Source organism: Amblyomma mixtum, chromosome 4 (genome assembly GCF_055824585.1).
Source record: "Amblyomma mixtum isolate Tamu chromosome 4, ASM5582458v1, whole genome shotgun sequence".
NCBI classification, from domain to species: domain Eukaryota; kingdom Metazoa; phylum Arthropoda; class Arachnida; order Ixodida; family Ixodidae; genus Amblyomma; species Amblyomma mixtum.
In genome coordinates this window covers 113027470-113040915 of record NC_143015.1, presented here as the reverse complement: position 1 = coordinate 113040915, position 13446 = coordinate 113027470, and the positions used below count along the sequence as shown (strand labels likewise).

At 49.0% G+C, this 13446-nt stretch overlaps 1 protein-coding gene across 6 annotated transcripts in view; it reads left to right on the top strand.

Moving 5' to 3' along the window:
* Window positions 1-5476: 5476 nt before the first annotated feature.
* The window catches only part of LOC149347918 (uncharacterized), a 51776-nt gene continuing 43806 nt past the window's right edge, over window positions 5477-13446 (top strand). For 3 of the 6 annotated variants that reach the window (XR_016292698.1, XM_089587742.1, XM_089587741.1), the window contains exons 1-2: window positions 9771-10957; window positions 11168-11231. Coding sequence is in view for 4 of the 6 variants with exons in the window: in XM_089587742.1 (XP_089443868.1) it covers window positions 10822-10957; window positions 11168-11231 (200 nt within the window). In the remaining 2 variants the exon portion in view is untranslated. Of the gene's footprint in view, window positions 5612-9770; window positions 10958-11167; window positions 11232-13446 lie in introns of those variants that run through there. The other 3 variants (XM_089587743.1, XM_089587744.1, XM_089587745.1) reach the window with 3 other exon arrangements.

Sequence of the window (13446 nt, the reverse complement as noted above, 5' to 3'; positions counted from 1 at the left end):
ATTATAGTTGTTTGAGAAGTTGCCGCCAGAGCTAACATAGCTCACAGGGCTTGTCTGGCTGCAACTATAAGTGGGCAGAGAAGGTGTTAAAATGCGGCCTATAATCGAGGGGTGTTGTCCACTCTTCTCAAGAGCCTTGTGGAATGATTTAGGAACGAGTTCTGCTCTTTCAATATAAATTATATGGGCCATTCTAAATCGGCATCTTGTTTCTCTGCGCACATTTATTTCAGTCTCCGCCAAGTACTTGCGTTATTTCTTAGGAGTCCCAATGACCGCAAAATTTTAAATAATTGCTGACAGTCGGGTTAGCCGCTCCTTATGTGCTGACATCATTTTTTATTCACAGGATGGCGTCAAGGATACGATATTCAGCTGTGCTCAACGGTCACTACAGATAGAAGCTTGAGCTGTGGAGCTGAATATTCCGTTCACCCAAAAAATAAAATACTGGCAAGGAGCTCTCGCAGTATCTCAGACATTTTTTTTTTCACCTGAAATCGGTACCCAGGCCAATCGACGCCACATTCTGGGCTTCTGAAACCTAGAATATATGAACGAAGCAGAAGACGCGCCTAAAAGAACAGTAATTAAGGACAGTTGTCGGGCCAGTTGGTACACGATAACACCGAAAAACAGCGCGCTTACACCTTGTCGTTGAAGGGAAATGAACGATACCTGCGTGTTCTTGAATTACGTCTTCTCGTAAATTGAAAAAGCTGCCGTTGCAATCTAAAAAGAATATACACCAAACTGCCCTAGGATAACATATTGTGGGACTTCCCTTTATTGTAAACTCTCCTGAAATAAAGTAAAATAAAATAAACAAAAAAAAATTGGAGAGGAAGCCCGCACCCAACCAGAGGTTATCGCAGGCGATCCAATGAAACATAAAAGAAAAGGGGCCAACGCCCAAGAGAAAATTTAAGAAAAACCAATTACAAAAAAAAGAGGCACAAAGGATGGGCGGGGAAAAGTGATATTTAAAGCAAGACGCCCCTGAAGGATTAAGAAGTACGAAATGAACATGAAACAGGGAGGAGTCCAGCGTGCCCAGATTCTTCAGACAGGCTCGCAGGCGGCCAGGAGGAGGGAAGGTGGGGGGAGCCCCTGTTAATGACTGTTAATCACCTGTTAATGACTAACTACCAATTAATGACGCTTAAGCTTCGCCTTTAAGAGTGGAACGCGAGAGCATGTTGTAGCGCTGCCAGAGAGTCCACGGAACGCCACCACCCGTTCGGCGCGATGCTTTGAACGCAACGCTTTTTGAGGAAAGTAAATGGCGCAGTAATTCTCTGTCATCTCGGTGGACACCTGAACCGCACCATAGAGGAAGGGAAGGAAGTGGGAGTGAAAGAAGAAAGAGAAAGAGGAGCCGTAATGAAGAAACTGAAAATTGTATTTGAGGAAAGAAAATTACGAAGTAGTAACAGTCTCTCACTCGCTCCTCGCGCATGCGCAGTTGGGGCTCACCGGGGCTCCGCGAAATCGCTCACCCCTAGCGTAGTGTTGTTTCCGCAAGAAAATTTCCGAACACTGTGTCTTTGCCCAGAGCATGGAAAATGGGAATGTAGTCCATGTGCTCAAAACCCAGAGTAAAATGTTCAGTTCATGGAGAACAATTTTTCAAAGAAAGTGTTAGTTGTGAAGCGTTTGAACGTTCAACATGCAGTGACAGCATGTAGAGTATGGTAAATTATGAGTATTTTACAGAAGGCAAGCAAGCTTTCACATCTCACTTCTCCTGTTCTAGTCAGCTGCTCTTTATTTTTGATCATTTTCTTCATTTCATCGTGGATATTAAATACACTGCGTATCCCGATGTCACAAAAATCGTCGCACATCTGGAAAGCCGGCGCGGCTCGAAAGGAACCTTGCCCACTAGCGCTCCAGGCGGATCTATAGAAGCTTGGTTTAACGACCCCCGATTACGGACTGACAGCGTCACTTCGCTCGCACGCGGTGGCACCGAATCGGAGAACGGTGGTTAGAACTTGTGGGCGTACAAGAGAACTTCGTGAAAAACCAAACCATGAACCAAACATGTCGTCCACGGGCTCTCGCAAACCGGCCACAAACCAAGCGGCCATTTCCTCTTTCAATAGCTCGTCCTCGTATTTCTTCGGGACCGTATGGTAGCAGGATAAAACGCCTTAGACTAAGGATACCGACCATGCAGCAGGGTTTCTTGACCCTCAAACTCTCTTTGCATATTAAAGTTTTTCACCACCACCACCACCTTAGACTGGAAAGAAGACATTTCTCACCGCCACACAAACAACAGTCCTCCTCGGATGCCACTGACTGGACGAGATTACAAGCAAGCATATATCCAAGTCTTCACATTTCACACAAGATCAGGTTTGGTTTAGGTTCATAGGGTTTAACGTCCCAAGGCGACTCAGGCTATGAGGGACGCCGTAGTGGAGGGCTCCAGAAATTTCGACCACCTGGGGTTCTTTAACGTGCGCTGACATCGCACAGTACAAGGGCCTCTGGAATTTCGCCTCCACCGAAATTCGACCGCCGCGGCCGGGATCGAACCCGCGTCTTTCGGGCCAGCAGACGAGCACCATGACCACTGAGCCACCGCGGCGGGTCCACACAAGATCAGACCCCCACAATACCCAAGTTGGTGCGGAGCAAGCCCCACGCTCTACCATACATCTTGGAAATGCAGGACAAACCGGTCCAAAAAAAGTTAATAGTGCCACACCCAACACACGACCAGTGGGACTTCAAGCAATGCAGAAAGTTGGGCGAGTTGGTAATACATGTTGAACTTAGCAAACCGCAATTAAAATACATTCTTCTTCTTTTCCCTGTCTTTTAATTGCGCTTTGCTAAGTTCAACACGAGCAGTGTGAGGAAGCCCTGACCGGCGACAACCTGGAGAAGCAAGCCTGGATCATCCAGCTAGTTCGCAAGTCAGCTTCAGCCTACGGAGACCTGGACGAGGGGCCCCGACCACCCGGCTCCTGTGAATTAATCTATGCTAAGTAAAAGTTCTCTCTCTCTCTCTCTCTCTCTCTTAGCGGATCTCCTTCCCTCCTCCCTCTTTAGCGTATCGCGTGCTAGGCGCTGAAGTTGCGATGCAGACGTTCGCACGTCCTCTCCTACCATCTGTCCGGCCTCGCGGAACCTGCGTACACGCACATGACGGGGCTCAGTATCGGAGTACTCGAACGCGACCTTCTTCAATTCCGAAAATGGTCTTGTTGACTCAACCTCTTCATCTCGCCATACAAAATCATGAGTAGCTCCTGCTATGTTGCACCTTGCCATTACCAGCAGTTACGCATCGGAGCATCCTGCCATTTTCTCAATTTCTTCTAGCAATGAAAACAAACCGCTGATGAGACCCCCCGTTTTATCACCCCTAAATGTCGGAATAACGCTTCCTAACGCTAGCATGCTTGCTCCCAATGATGGCTGCTGAGTTAGATCTCCCTCAGGTACAGACATTTGGCCACTCAAGCACTTTGATGTCTCAAGCCTCTCAAATGGGGGTCAAAGTCCCAAAGTCACTCCCGTGATTTTCCTTGGATTACAAAATTGAAATACTTTATGTCGCAGCATTCAGAGGACCTATATTTTTGAGGCCCTACTTCTGGGGGTTCAACATCCCAAGGCGACTCAGGCTATGAGGAACGCCTTAGTGAAGGGCTCCGAAAATTTCGACCACCTTGGGTTCTGTTCTTTTAACGTGCGCTGACCTCGGATAGTACACGCGCCTTTAGAATTTCGCCTCCATTAAAATTCATCGCCCGCGTTAGGGATCGAACCCGCGTCTTTCGGGTCGGCAGCCGAGCGCGATAACCACTGAACCACCAGACCCCTGACCCCACGTTTGGCGACCCCACATACTGCGCAGGTCCGCTCGAGACGGGAAGGCGCAGAGACACCGTCTGACCAATTGAATGCTTGTTGACGTGGGAGTAAAGAACGGCCAGGCTGTCACATTAATTCAGACCCATAATGAGCCTTGGACTTGGCGGTACAAAGAGGAGATAACAATTTCGTTCGGTTTCGTGGACGCTTTGACAGCATTTCTTTTTTATAATGTTGCGTATAATGTTGCTTCTATGCTTCCTTTTTGTACGTTTGTAATCGCTTCCACTAAAATATTTCTCTGGGTTCGCCATGCGCCGATTCATCATTTTGTATAGCCGTTTTCGTTCCTAACTTCCCACTGTGAAATAAAGCGCCCAACACCCTCGGTTTACTTCCATTCTGCTAGTACTTTTAGCTCTGTCAACATGCATAGTTCGTGAATTACGCAGGGACATTTCAGCTCAGGACACCATGTATGCAAGGCCTGTGTAAAACGGTACGTTCGATAACCTACCTAGCTGTAGGCAATCCTAATAACGCCGTTGTACATAAACGTGCGAGAAATAAAATTCCCACAGTCCGCTCAGAAAATTGCATGCTATTTCACGGCAGCTCAACCGCCTGCGATATTACTATGCTGGTCGTTGTGTTCGCGACCACTATAGTTATACTAGACGCACTATAGAGAACTGCGATCATAAGGCGCAAACCGCCAAGGTTGGATACATTAGTCAGCGAAACTTACGGTTCCTAAGCAAAATGTTCAAATTACTGCATTGATAACCTCGCCAAAAATTGCGCGTGATGACAAATTGCATGCAAATTGAGGCGACGAGGGCAGCTCGCCAAGCGGTCTGCTCCGCGAGCTGATGATGATGATGTAGCCTTCCCTTTGTAACGGGCGGGCGCCTACCAAAGGTGCCCTGGCTGGATAGACACACACATAAAAACACCACTATCAAACGCGAAGCGGCAAACACACACGCAAATACCGACGAAACAGTACTGGTCTAATGTCGCACCAGCGTCCACCACTCTGTCAATCGGCGCTTCGTCGCTGCAACTGCCGCATGGTTTGACGCATCCGTTGTGCAGCCCTCCTCTTACAGGAAGCGCCCTCTCATGCCGCCCTGAGCTCTCATCGCTGAAACGACCCGCTGTCAGCTCGCCATCGAGGAAGGAAACATGGAGGAAGGAAAACTACATGGAAGGAAAGAACTACGCTTAGGCGACGCACTACCACGGTACCGAAAAGCCCAAGTGGCCCAAGCAAAAGTAACACGTGATGAGAAGAGCAAATTGATAAACAGAAGAGGCTGAAGATAACTAAATCGTGTGCATTCTCGTTCAAGTTTTTATTGCTCGATTGGTTTAGCAGTTCTCCAAGCTGAAATAAGTGCCACTTCAAAACTGAAACCAAACCCAAAACCGAAACCGACAGCCAATGGTCAACAAATTTGAGGCATCGAAAAGTTTTTTTATCGTGTTCAAATAAAGTGAAAAGCTAAGTTTAAGCAGTATAATGAATAATGGTAATGCAGCTTTCACGTAATTCGTACAGGAGCTTCAACACACCGTTTGAAACAAGAACGATTCAAACGCTCCAACCATTTCAAACCGTTCGTACTCGCCGCCTTGCTCACCGGGCAAACAGTTGCGTCGGAGCGGCGCTGCAAGCTTTGCAAGCTTGCCAGGTTACCGTACGATAAGAATAGCAAGATTCGTCTCGTCTGACTCTGCACAACCACATTTCGAAGGTTTCCAGCGGTACGAGGTAAGATGCAAGAACGTTTTTAATCGTGTCTGAGGAAACTACTTGCCTTCGCGCGCCACTGTGAACTCAGTACAATCGCTCTGCTCGTCTCATTGTGACGGAAGGAACCGATGGGTTATCACACTCCAAACTGCTGTATAAAATGGTAGCGCTTTCTTTTTCATTCGTTAGTCACATCAGTGCAACATGTTTTAAGGTTTTTTTTTGCTTCAACTTTACTGCATGGTGAGTCGATGAGAGAAAAGTGCATTAATGAACCTCGCGCCCAAACCGCTGGCCGTTCCCGCGTAAATTCTGCACACGGGTAGCGCCTGGTCTGTTGAATTTCGTTTAATACCGCGTTTAGGCACGATACTCGCGTATCTTTTGCATAAGTAATCGAACTAAGGTGTCTTCTGCACCGACGCTATTTCAAATAGGCGAAAGTTATAAGAAAAGGTGTAGTAGCGTCACCTCTCCGTAGCAGTGCTGGACTATGGTTCAGGGCTTAACCTGCTTGCGGGAGATGTCGCCACCTTTGCTTTTGAGTTTATTTTTCTTCTTATGTCGTCGCAGACGAGCCGTGTCGATTCATTTTCTTGGCGACCTATAATCGGCGACCAGAAACAGCCCTTTGAAGTTGCGCAGGAGCGCAAAATCTACCGCGGTAATGAAAAATCGACGACTGAATTTTCATTCTTATTAAACATTTATTCTGGGCCTTACCTGCTTGTTTATTCGACAGCAAAAGGCGCATTCATTGCTAAGAAAATTGTTTTCAAAAGTGGACATCTATTTCGCCTGCCACTCTATTTAAAATGGACTCCATGATCACCTTCAAGGCCAGACGGAGGCCAGTGGGCTCTTGGACAGTGGAGCACTCCCGGGAAGGTTGTTATCGTTGTCATTAAATAAAGTTTATCCTCTCCTCCTCCCCCACACTTCATCCTCTCCCCCGCTAACCTTAGCTGGCGTTTCTCTCCCCTGTTCGCTGATAGCGTTGGCTGTGCTCCTCATCATCTGTGTTACGTCGCAGAAACTGCGCGGCGCAACTTCTGATGCGTACTTGCTGAGGTGTGCTTCCGGTGGCAACGCAAGGAATCATGAGAAAATCGTCTGCCAGCTACTTCCGGTTCCAGTTTCCTCCATTGCTTTGCTTGTTGCAGTCTCCGTGCATGCCGGTATCGTTTATTCACTGATTGATTCCTGCTGTGACATCGCTCATTGAAATCACCGTTATAGGATCAACACATGTCATGTATGTGCGTATCTTGAGTGCAGAAATTGAATATTCCGTAAGGTAAACGTGTTCAGTCGTGGTTAGTATGCTGGCTATAGTGAACTAGAATACTAGTTCTCTATAATGCTAGCGTAGGCTGGCTGTATATTGTATGCGATGCAGACGGTTTCACGTGCGCATGAACTAGTTTAACTAATCGCTCGTTATATATTTGTTTTTTTCGCCGCACTGCGAAGTGTCAAAATTATGCAGTTTAGCAGACGATATATTTATCTTCCTCACTATGTGTAAAGGCTGTCAGTGGGCTAGGAAATAACCCATACATGCCACTAAGGAGGGGGGGGGGGATTGCGGCAACTGTTATTGCAATTTTGTCCGTCACAATTCTGAACAAACACGAACATACAGCCAGCAGAAGGAGTCGCAGGAGAGAAACTGAACGGTGTCGTGTGGTGATGGTAAAATTTAAGGCAATTTCCTCACTGGCGTCCCAGAACCCTCCTCGCAGCGCCGCCCTTCCTCCTCCGCTTTTTTCTCCCTTCTCCTCTTTTTTTCTTTCGCCGTCGCTGCGCTCTTTCGTGGTCGCTGCGCTCGTCGGTCTATTCCTCCTGCGAGTGTCTCTCACCCTTTTCTCTCTTCTCCTCTTTTATTCTTTCACGGCTGTTCCGCTCTTCGGTGTATTCCTCTTGCGAGCGGCCGGGGAGGGCCGGCTGGCCATTTTGACGCAAGCGCGCCGCACTGGGCGCCATTTTGTGCGCCCTTCGTCGCACGTGGCTTGGCTCCGCGCCCTGCCGCCGCGTTTTCTTGCGGTTCTGCCGTGCAAAACCGCGATTTTGCGCGTCTTCTGGACCACGCGGTCTGTGTTCTTTAATGTTTTTCGTTTTTTGTACTTTAATATCTTTATTATTTTGTTTATTTTGATATTTGCATTTTTTATTTGTTTTATTTCACTCACGAAACCCGTGCGTTCACTAGATGTGCCTATATGTATCAGCAGCGCGAACACAACACAGGAAGAAGGTAAAGAGCGCTTCTTCTTCATGTGTTGTGTTCGCGCTGCTGATACATATGGATCGCAACCAACTACCCGGCAGATGGTGTTAGATGTGCCTTTTCTCTAATATTTTTCGTGTTTTATGATCTTATTTCTTTATAGTTTTTTTTTCATACTCGCAATTTTTTGTTTGTTTTATTTGACTCACGAAACCTGTGCGTTCTCTACATCTGCCTTTATTCATGCTCAAACCGTGTTCGTGACGGACTGGCAGCGACTACCCTTGAAGTGCCAAAGGCCCTGGTTCCATCTCTTCTTGCAGTTCTGTCGTGCAAAACCGCGATTCTGCGCGTCTTCTGGACCACGCGGTCTTTGTTCTTTCATGTTTTAAGGCGGAAGCCTTTAATGTCTCATCGTTGTAAGCAGCAGTTGTCGACAGAAAATGTCACGCTTTTCAATTGGTGGAAACGGTCGTGACGTCACAGTGCGCGAATTTCAAACGGGGCCAATTGCACTTTGGCTAGTAACCATACAACCAATTGAAGGGATCGTATAGTGATGATCCAAGTAAGTGACTGAGCTTAGTTAATTGCTTAATTACCCAATTAGCCTAGTTCGCTTTACTAGTGAGGCCATATAAATAAATAAAAGTGATTAAGAAATTGGTCGAGCTCAGGAATCGAACCCCGGTCTTCGGCATGAGAGACGAGCACGCTATCCACTCCGCCATGCCAGCTCGATGGTTTGGAATGAACAAAGGCGCGTCTAGTGAATACGGTGTCTTCACATACTGCCATCCCCCTCCCTTCCCTTCCGGCGAGGTTTAGGTATCCACCGAGATATGAGAGACAGATACATTTCCTTTCCTCAAAAACCAATTTACCGACGAGTGAGGCGTAGAACCGAATGGGCGATGGCGTTCTGTGGACTCCTTGGCAGTGTTGCAAGACGCTGTCGCGTTCCACTCTTAGGGGCGAAGCTTAACATCTTAACCACACATCAGTGACCACACTTTAGGTCAAAAAAGTGCCCCCTGAATTTTGACGGGTGTCCACCGAGATATGTGAGACAGTTACTGCGTAATTTCCTTTCCTCAATTACAATTTTCATTTTCTTCATTACGGCTCCTCTTTATCTTCTTTCACTCCTACCTCCCTTCCTCTACGGTGCGATTCAGGTGTCCACCGAGATGACAGAGAATTACTGCGCCATTTCCTTTCCTCAAAAAGCGTTGGGTTCAAAGGGCAAGGCATCGCGCCGAACGGGTGGTGGTGTTGCGTGGACTCCCTGGCAGCGCTACAACGCGCTGTCGCGTTCCACTCCTAAAGCCGGAGCTTAAGCGTCATTAATTAGCAGTTAATTAGTGTTCAGACATTAATTAGTAATTAACAATTAATTAGTGATTTGCCATCACTTAGCAATTAGTACTCAAGTATATGTGACGCCACCAGTGCCACAGAAACAGCGAAGGTGGTGCGGAAAACGCTTCCGCCTCTACCCACTTTAGACAGTCAAAGTGCCCGCTGAATTTTTTCGTGTTTTATAGTTTAATTTCTTTATTATTTTGTTGATTTTGAGATTTGTATTTTTTTATTTGTTTTATTTCACTCACGAAACCCGTGCGTTCACTAGATGTGCCTATATGCATCAGCAGCGCGAACACAACACAGGAAGGAGAAGGTAAACAGTGTCAATAAAGTTTTTTTTTTTTTTGTTCGCAGGAACTCGAACACACTTGCTAGCATTCCCTGCTCACGACAGTATGAGGCATTAAAGGCTTTCGCCTTAATAAAGCGATTCTGCTCGTATTTTCTTTCACAGCTGTTCTGCTCCTGCCGAGCTTCGAGGGCGGCCGGCTCGCGACTTTCGCGTTGCCCTTCGAGCCATTTGTGTGGCCGGCGCGTTCCTCGCGCAAAGGCGACTGCGCACGTACAGAGGGCAAAATGCATGTCTAGAACGGCCGAAATGCGTGCTCCGGGCCGCACGGAGCTACGTGCGCGACGTCTAGCGATATAACGCCTGGTTCGAGACGACGGAGCGTGGGCACGCGTGGCCAAACTGACAGCGCTGCCTGTCTTTTCGGGGCTCGCAGGCGGCCGCGGCAGCAATGGTTACAGTGTTCACCTCGGCTTTCTCAGAGGTGGTGCCTGCAGGAAGCTCGAAAATTAGGGGTGTTATACAACCGCAGTGGCTCCGTGCTCGTCGCAGGTAGCATCCACCCAAACAGCATCGGGCTCATCCCCGTACCATTTGTGTAGAGCGTTCCCGCGCGCGCCTTCCTGCGACCTTGGTCACGGTGAGGTTGCAAGTTCCTGGTAATGGTTTGGCATATACAGGTTTTTAGGTGTGAATGTGGGTTGGGAGTGCCCCTAGTGGTGTATTGTTTGCAGGAATGCCTAGCAGACTATGTGTCTTCCGGTAGTTGTAGCGCCGCCGCGGTGGCTCAGTGGCTATGGTGCTCGGATGCTGGCCCGAAAGACGCGGGTTCGATCCCGGCCGCGGCGGCTGAATTTCTTTGGAGGAGAAATTCGAGGCCCGTGTACTGTGCGATGTCAGTGCACGTTAAAGAACCCCAGGTGGTCGAAATTTCCGGAGCCCTCCACTACGGCGTCTCTCATAGCCTTAGTCGCTTTGGGACGTTAAACCCTAATAAACCAAACCAAACCTAGTTGTAGCGGCTTGTCTAATATACTGTGCTTGTAAGTGGGCCTTCTAAGTTCATGTAGGGTTTTATGGACTTCAAGTTCGAATTTAATTTCGCCTCCATCGAATTGCGACCACCGCGGCCGGGATCGAACCGGCGTGTTTTGGGTCAGAAGCCGAACACCATAACCACTAGGCCACCGCGGCGGCGCCTTTTGATTGATTGATTGATTGATTGAACGCATCTTTATTGTCCGTCGAACACTATCTCAATTAGCCGCGAGTCTATAACTTGCAGAACGCATTGATAAAACGTGAGCTGGAAAAAAAAAATGGCAGTGGCCTAGCTCATCTATGCCAGGATACACGTATCGAGATGTGCGCAGGCTCTCTCTCTGTCAGAGGGGAGCGGCGTCTTCGCGCGGCGCCGGCAGCTGTGACGTCACTTGGCGGCTCCTCTCGGTCGGAGGCGAGCGGCGCGGCGCACAAGGTGCGCGTCTGTGACGTCACTAGGCTCTTCGCGCATGCGCACAAGTGGCGCCGAAGGCCCATAGCGAAACGCTGAGACTGCGGGTAATGTAGCTCTCGCTACAAAAAGTCTCTCGAGCGAGATGCCACATAGGAGCAGAGGCGCCAAAACATGTCGCTACTTGCACCGCACTGGCCGCTCATGCTAATCGCGCAGTGTGTATCGTTTCAGGAGCGGCCATGTTCTACGCCCACCAGATCCTGCACCGGCGCAAGGGCAAGTTTGGCGTGCTATGGTGAGTGGCACAAGAAAAGAACAGTAGCGCAACCAAGACGAACACAAGAGAGGACCACACAGGACTAGCGCTAAACTTCATCTAACTTTATTCACTAACAGCGCAGCAAATATAAGGAAAACCAGGACACGTGCAGAGAGGCGTGCTCGGACTATAGTCGGTGCGGGGAATTCCTGCCGGCTGGAGTCACTGTGCTCAACTCATTGTGCTCTTCTCGTCCGTGTCTTTTTTTGCGCATTTCCCTTGCTTACGTATGTAAGACCGACAAAACCACCAAGTTAACTAGCATGCGTCGCTTTCTCATAGCCTCCATGTTCCTTTATTTTAGGGCGAAAAGCTCTACTCCCATGCTGAGCCTGAAGGTCAACTGGCTCTTAGATTTGACCTCTGACGGGAGGCGCACCGCATGTGGCTATGACGTCATGCCATGTGACTCACCGACGCTACAGCTGCGCGCTTGGCAGTCACGTCTGCCGCTAGGCCGACCGTTGCTCTGGACGCTTGCACTTGTGGCACGTGACGCATCACGTGATTTGATCGCGCTAGTATAATTGCAGTGCTTGCTGACAGAGTTTCCCCCCGTATATCCTGGCTCAGCTGAGTTGAGCCGCGGCCGCTTTCTGGCTCATAGGAAGCTTGCGCACGAGATGGTTGAAGGAATATTTGCGATTTTCTAATTGGTCCAGCAGTTTAAGAAACTGAAAATGAAGGCGGTGGACATTGCTCAATGTGTTTTTCTTATTTTTGAAATAAAAATTGCTAGCTGAGAAGAACTACTAGTCTCATGCATGTCGCCAAGACAAGAGTCGCATCTGTCAGCGAATGTTTCGCGCGCACTGTTAAAACGTTCGACAGGTCCGAACAAGAGATAGACTCCGAAATATAGCTTCCAAGGTTTGCGTAGTGCCGATCCTTGTTCGCGCGGGATTACCGAAATGCTGACAGGTCGCTAGCGAACGTGTTTGGTTTATGTCACCGTTGTGTTTTCGCAGTGTGACGCGTGCTTTAAAGGGTCCCTTAAAAGGGTGTTGGAAGTTGGATATAAAGTATGTAAAGTACACGCTACCGATCGAGCGTTCATGCCGCGTACAAGACCTCAAAAGCTGGCCGATAATTTACAATACAATTTTAAGAACTTCCGCGCCTCGCGGTGACCAGGATTGCCGAGCTTTCGCCTGAATCCGCGCGCATTGCGTCACGTAGCGCTCTTTACGTCAGCAGCGGAATGCCATCATTGGTTCGCCGCGCCAGCGCCGTCGACGCCAAACCAGTTTGGGAGGCGTTGGCTCCGCCCCCTGGAGGATTCCCACGCACGTCGGTGGTCGATGGAGGGGCCGAGTGCGTGGAGACGGCAGACGGACATTTCAGCGTGCGAAAATTCAAATTTTGATTACAAATAACTCAGCTTCCACAAAACGCATAAAAAAAATTTGCTGGAGGATATTTGTGACGCTGAGTCCTTTAGCATCCTACGCATATCGCACCTTCGTTGAGACCCCCTTTCACAGCCCCTTTAAGGTCTCTGAATCACAGACTGGCTCGATATGCCAGGAAAGCAGAGGCTCGTGGCAGTGGCAGTGGCTTAGCTCGGCTATGCCAAGATATATGTAGCGAAAGCATACTAAACGGCAGCGGTGGCTCCGCGGCGAGGCGCGCGGTATGACGTCATGCCAGATGGCGAGGCGTCCGCCAGCTGCGGCGGTTGCTAGGCAACGGCTCAAGGTCGGTCTCTGGGCCTCCTCGGAGTATGTAGCTTTCGCTACAATAATTTCGACCACCTGGGGATCTTTAGCGTCCACTGACATCGCACAGCGCACGGATGCCTTTTGCGTTCCGCCTTCATCGAAACGCGGCCGCCGTGGTCGGGCTCGAACCCGCGGTACTCCGGCTCTGTAGACGAGCGCCTTAATTAACCACTGAGCCACCGCGGTGGGTCCTTTTCGTATTTTTCTTTCGATAAACCATTACTACGGTGCTGGAGGACAGCGGCAGAGTGATTGACCTTCGGCAAAAAATGCAAGTGAAAAAATTCAGGGGCCACTTTGACGATCTGAAGTGCGCGAGGCGAAAGCCTTTTCCAGCAACTTTGGCCGCACCGCCGTTGGCACACACGGGGCGGCTGTGGGGCGACTTGGTTTGCCTAGCCATGACTAATTGGGTCATGACTAATTCCATGCCTTACTAGTCATGGTTGGTTATTGACTAACTAGTAATG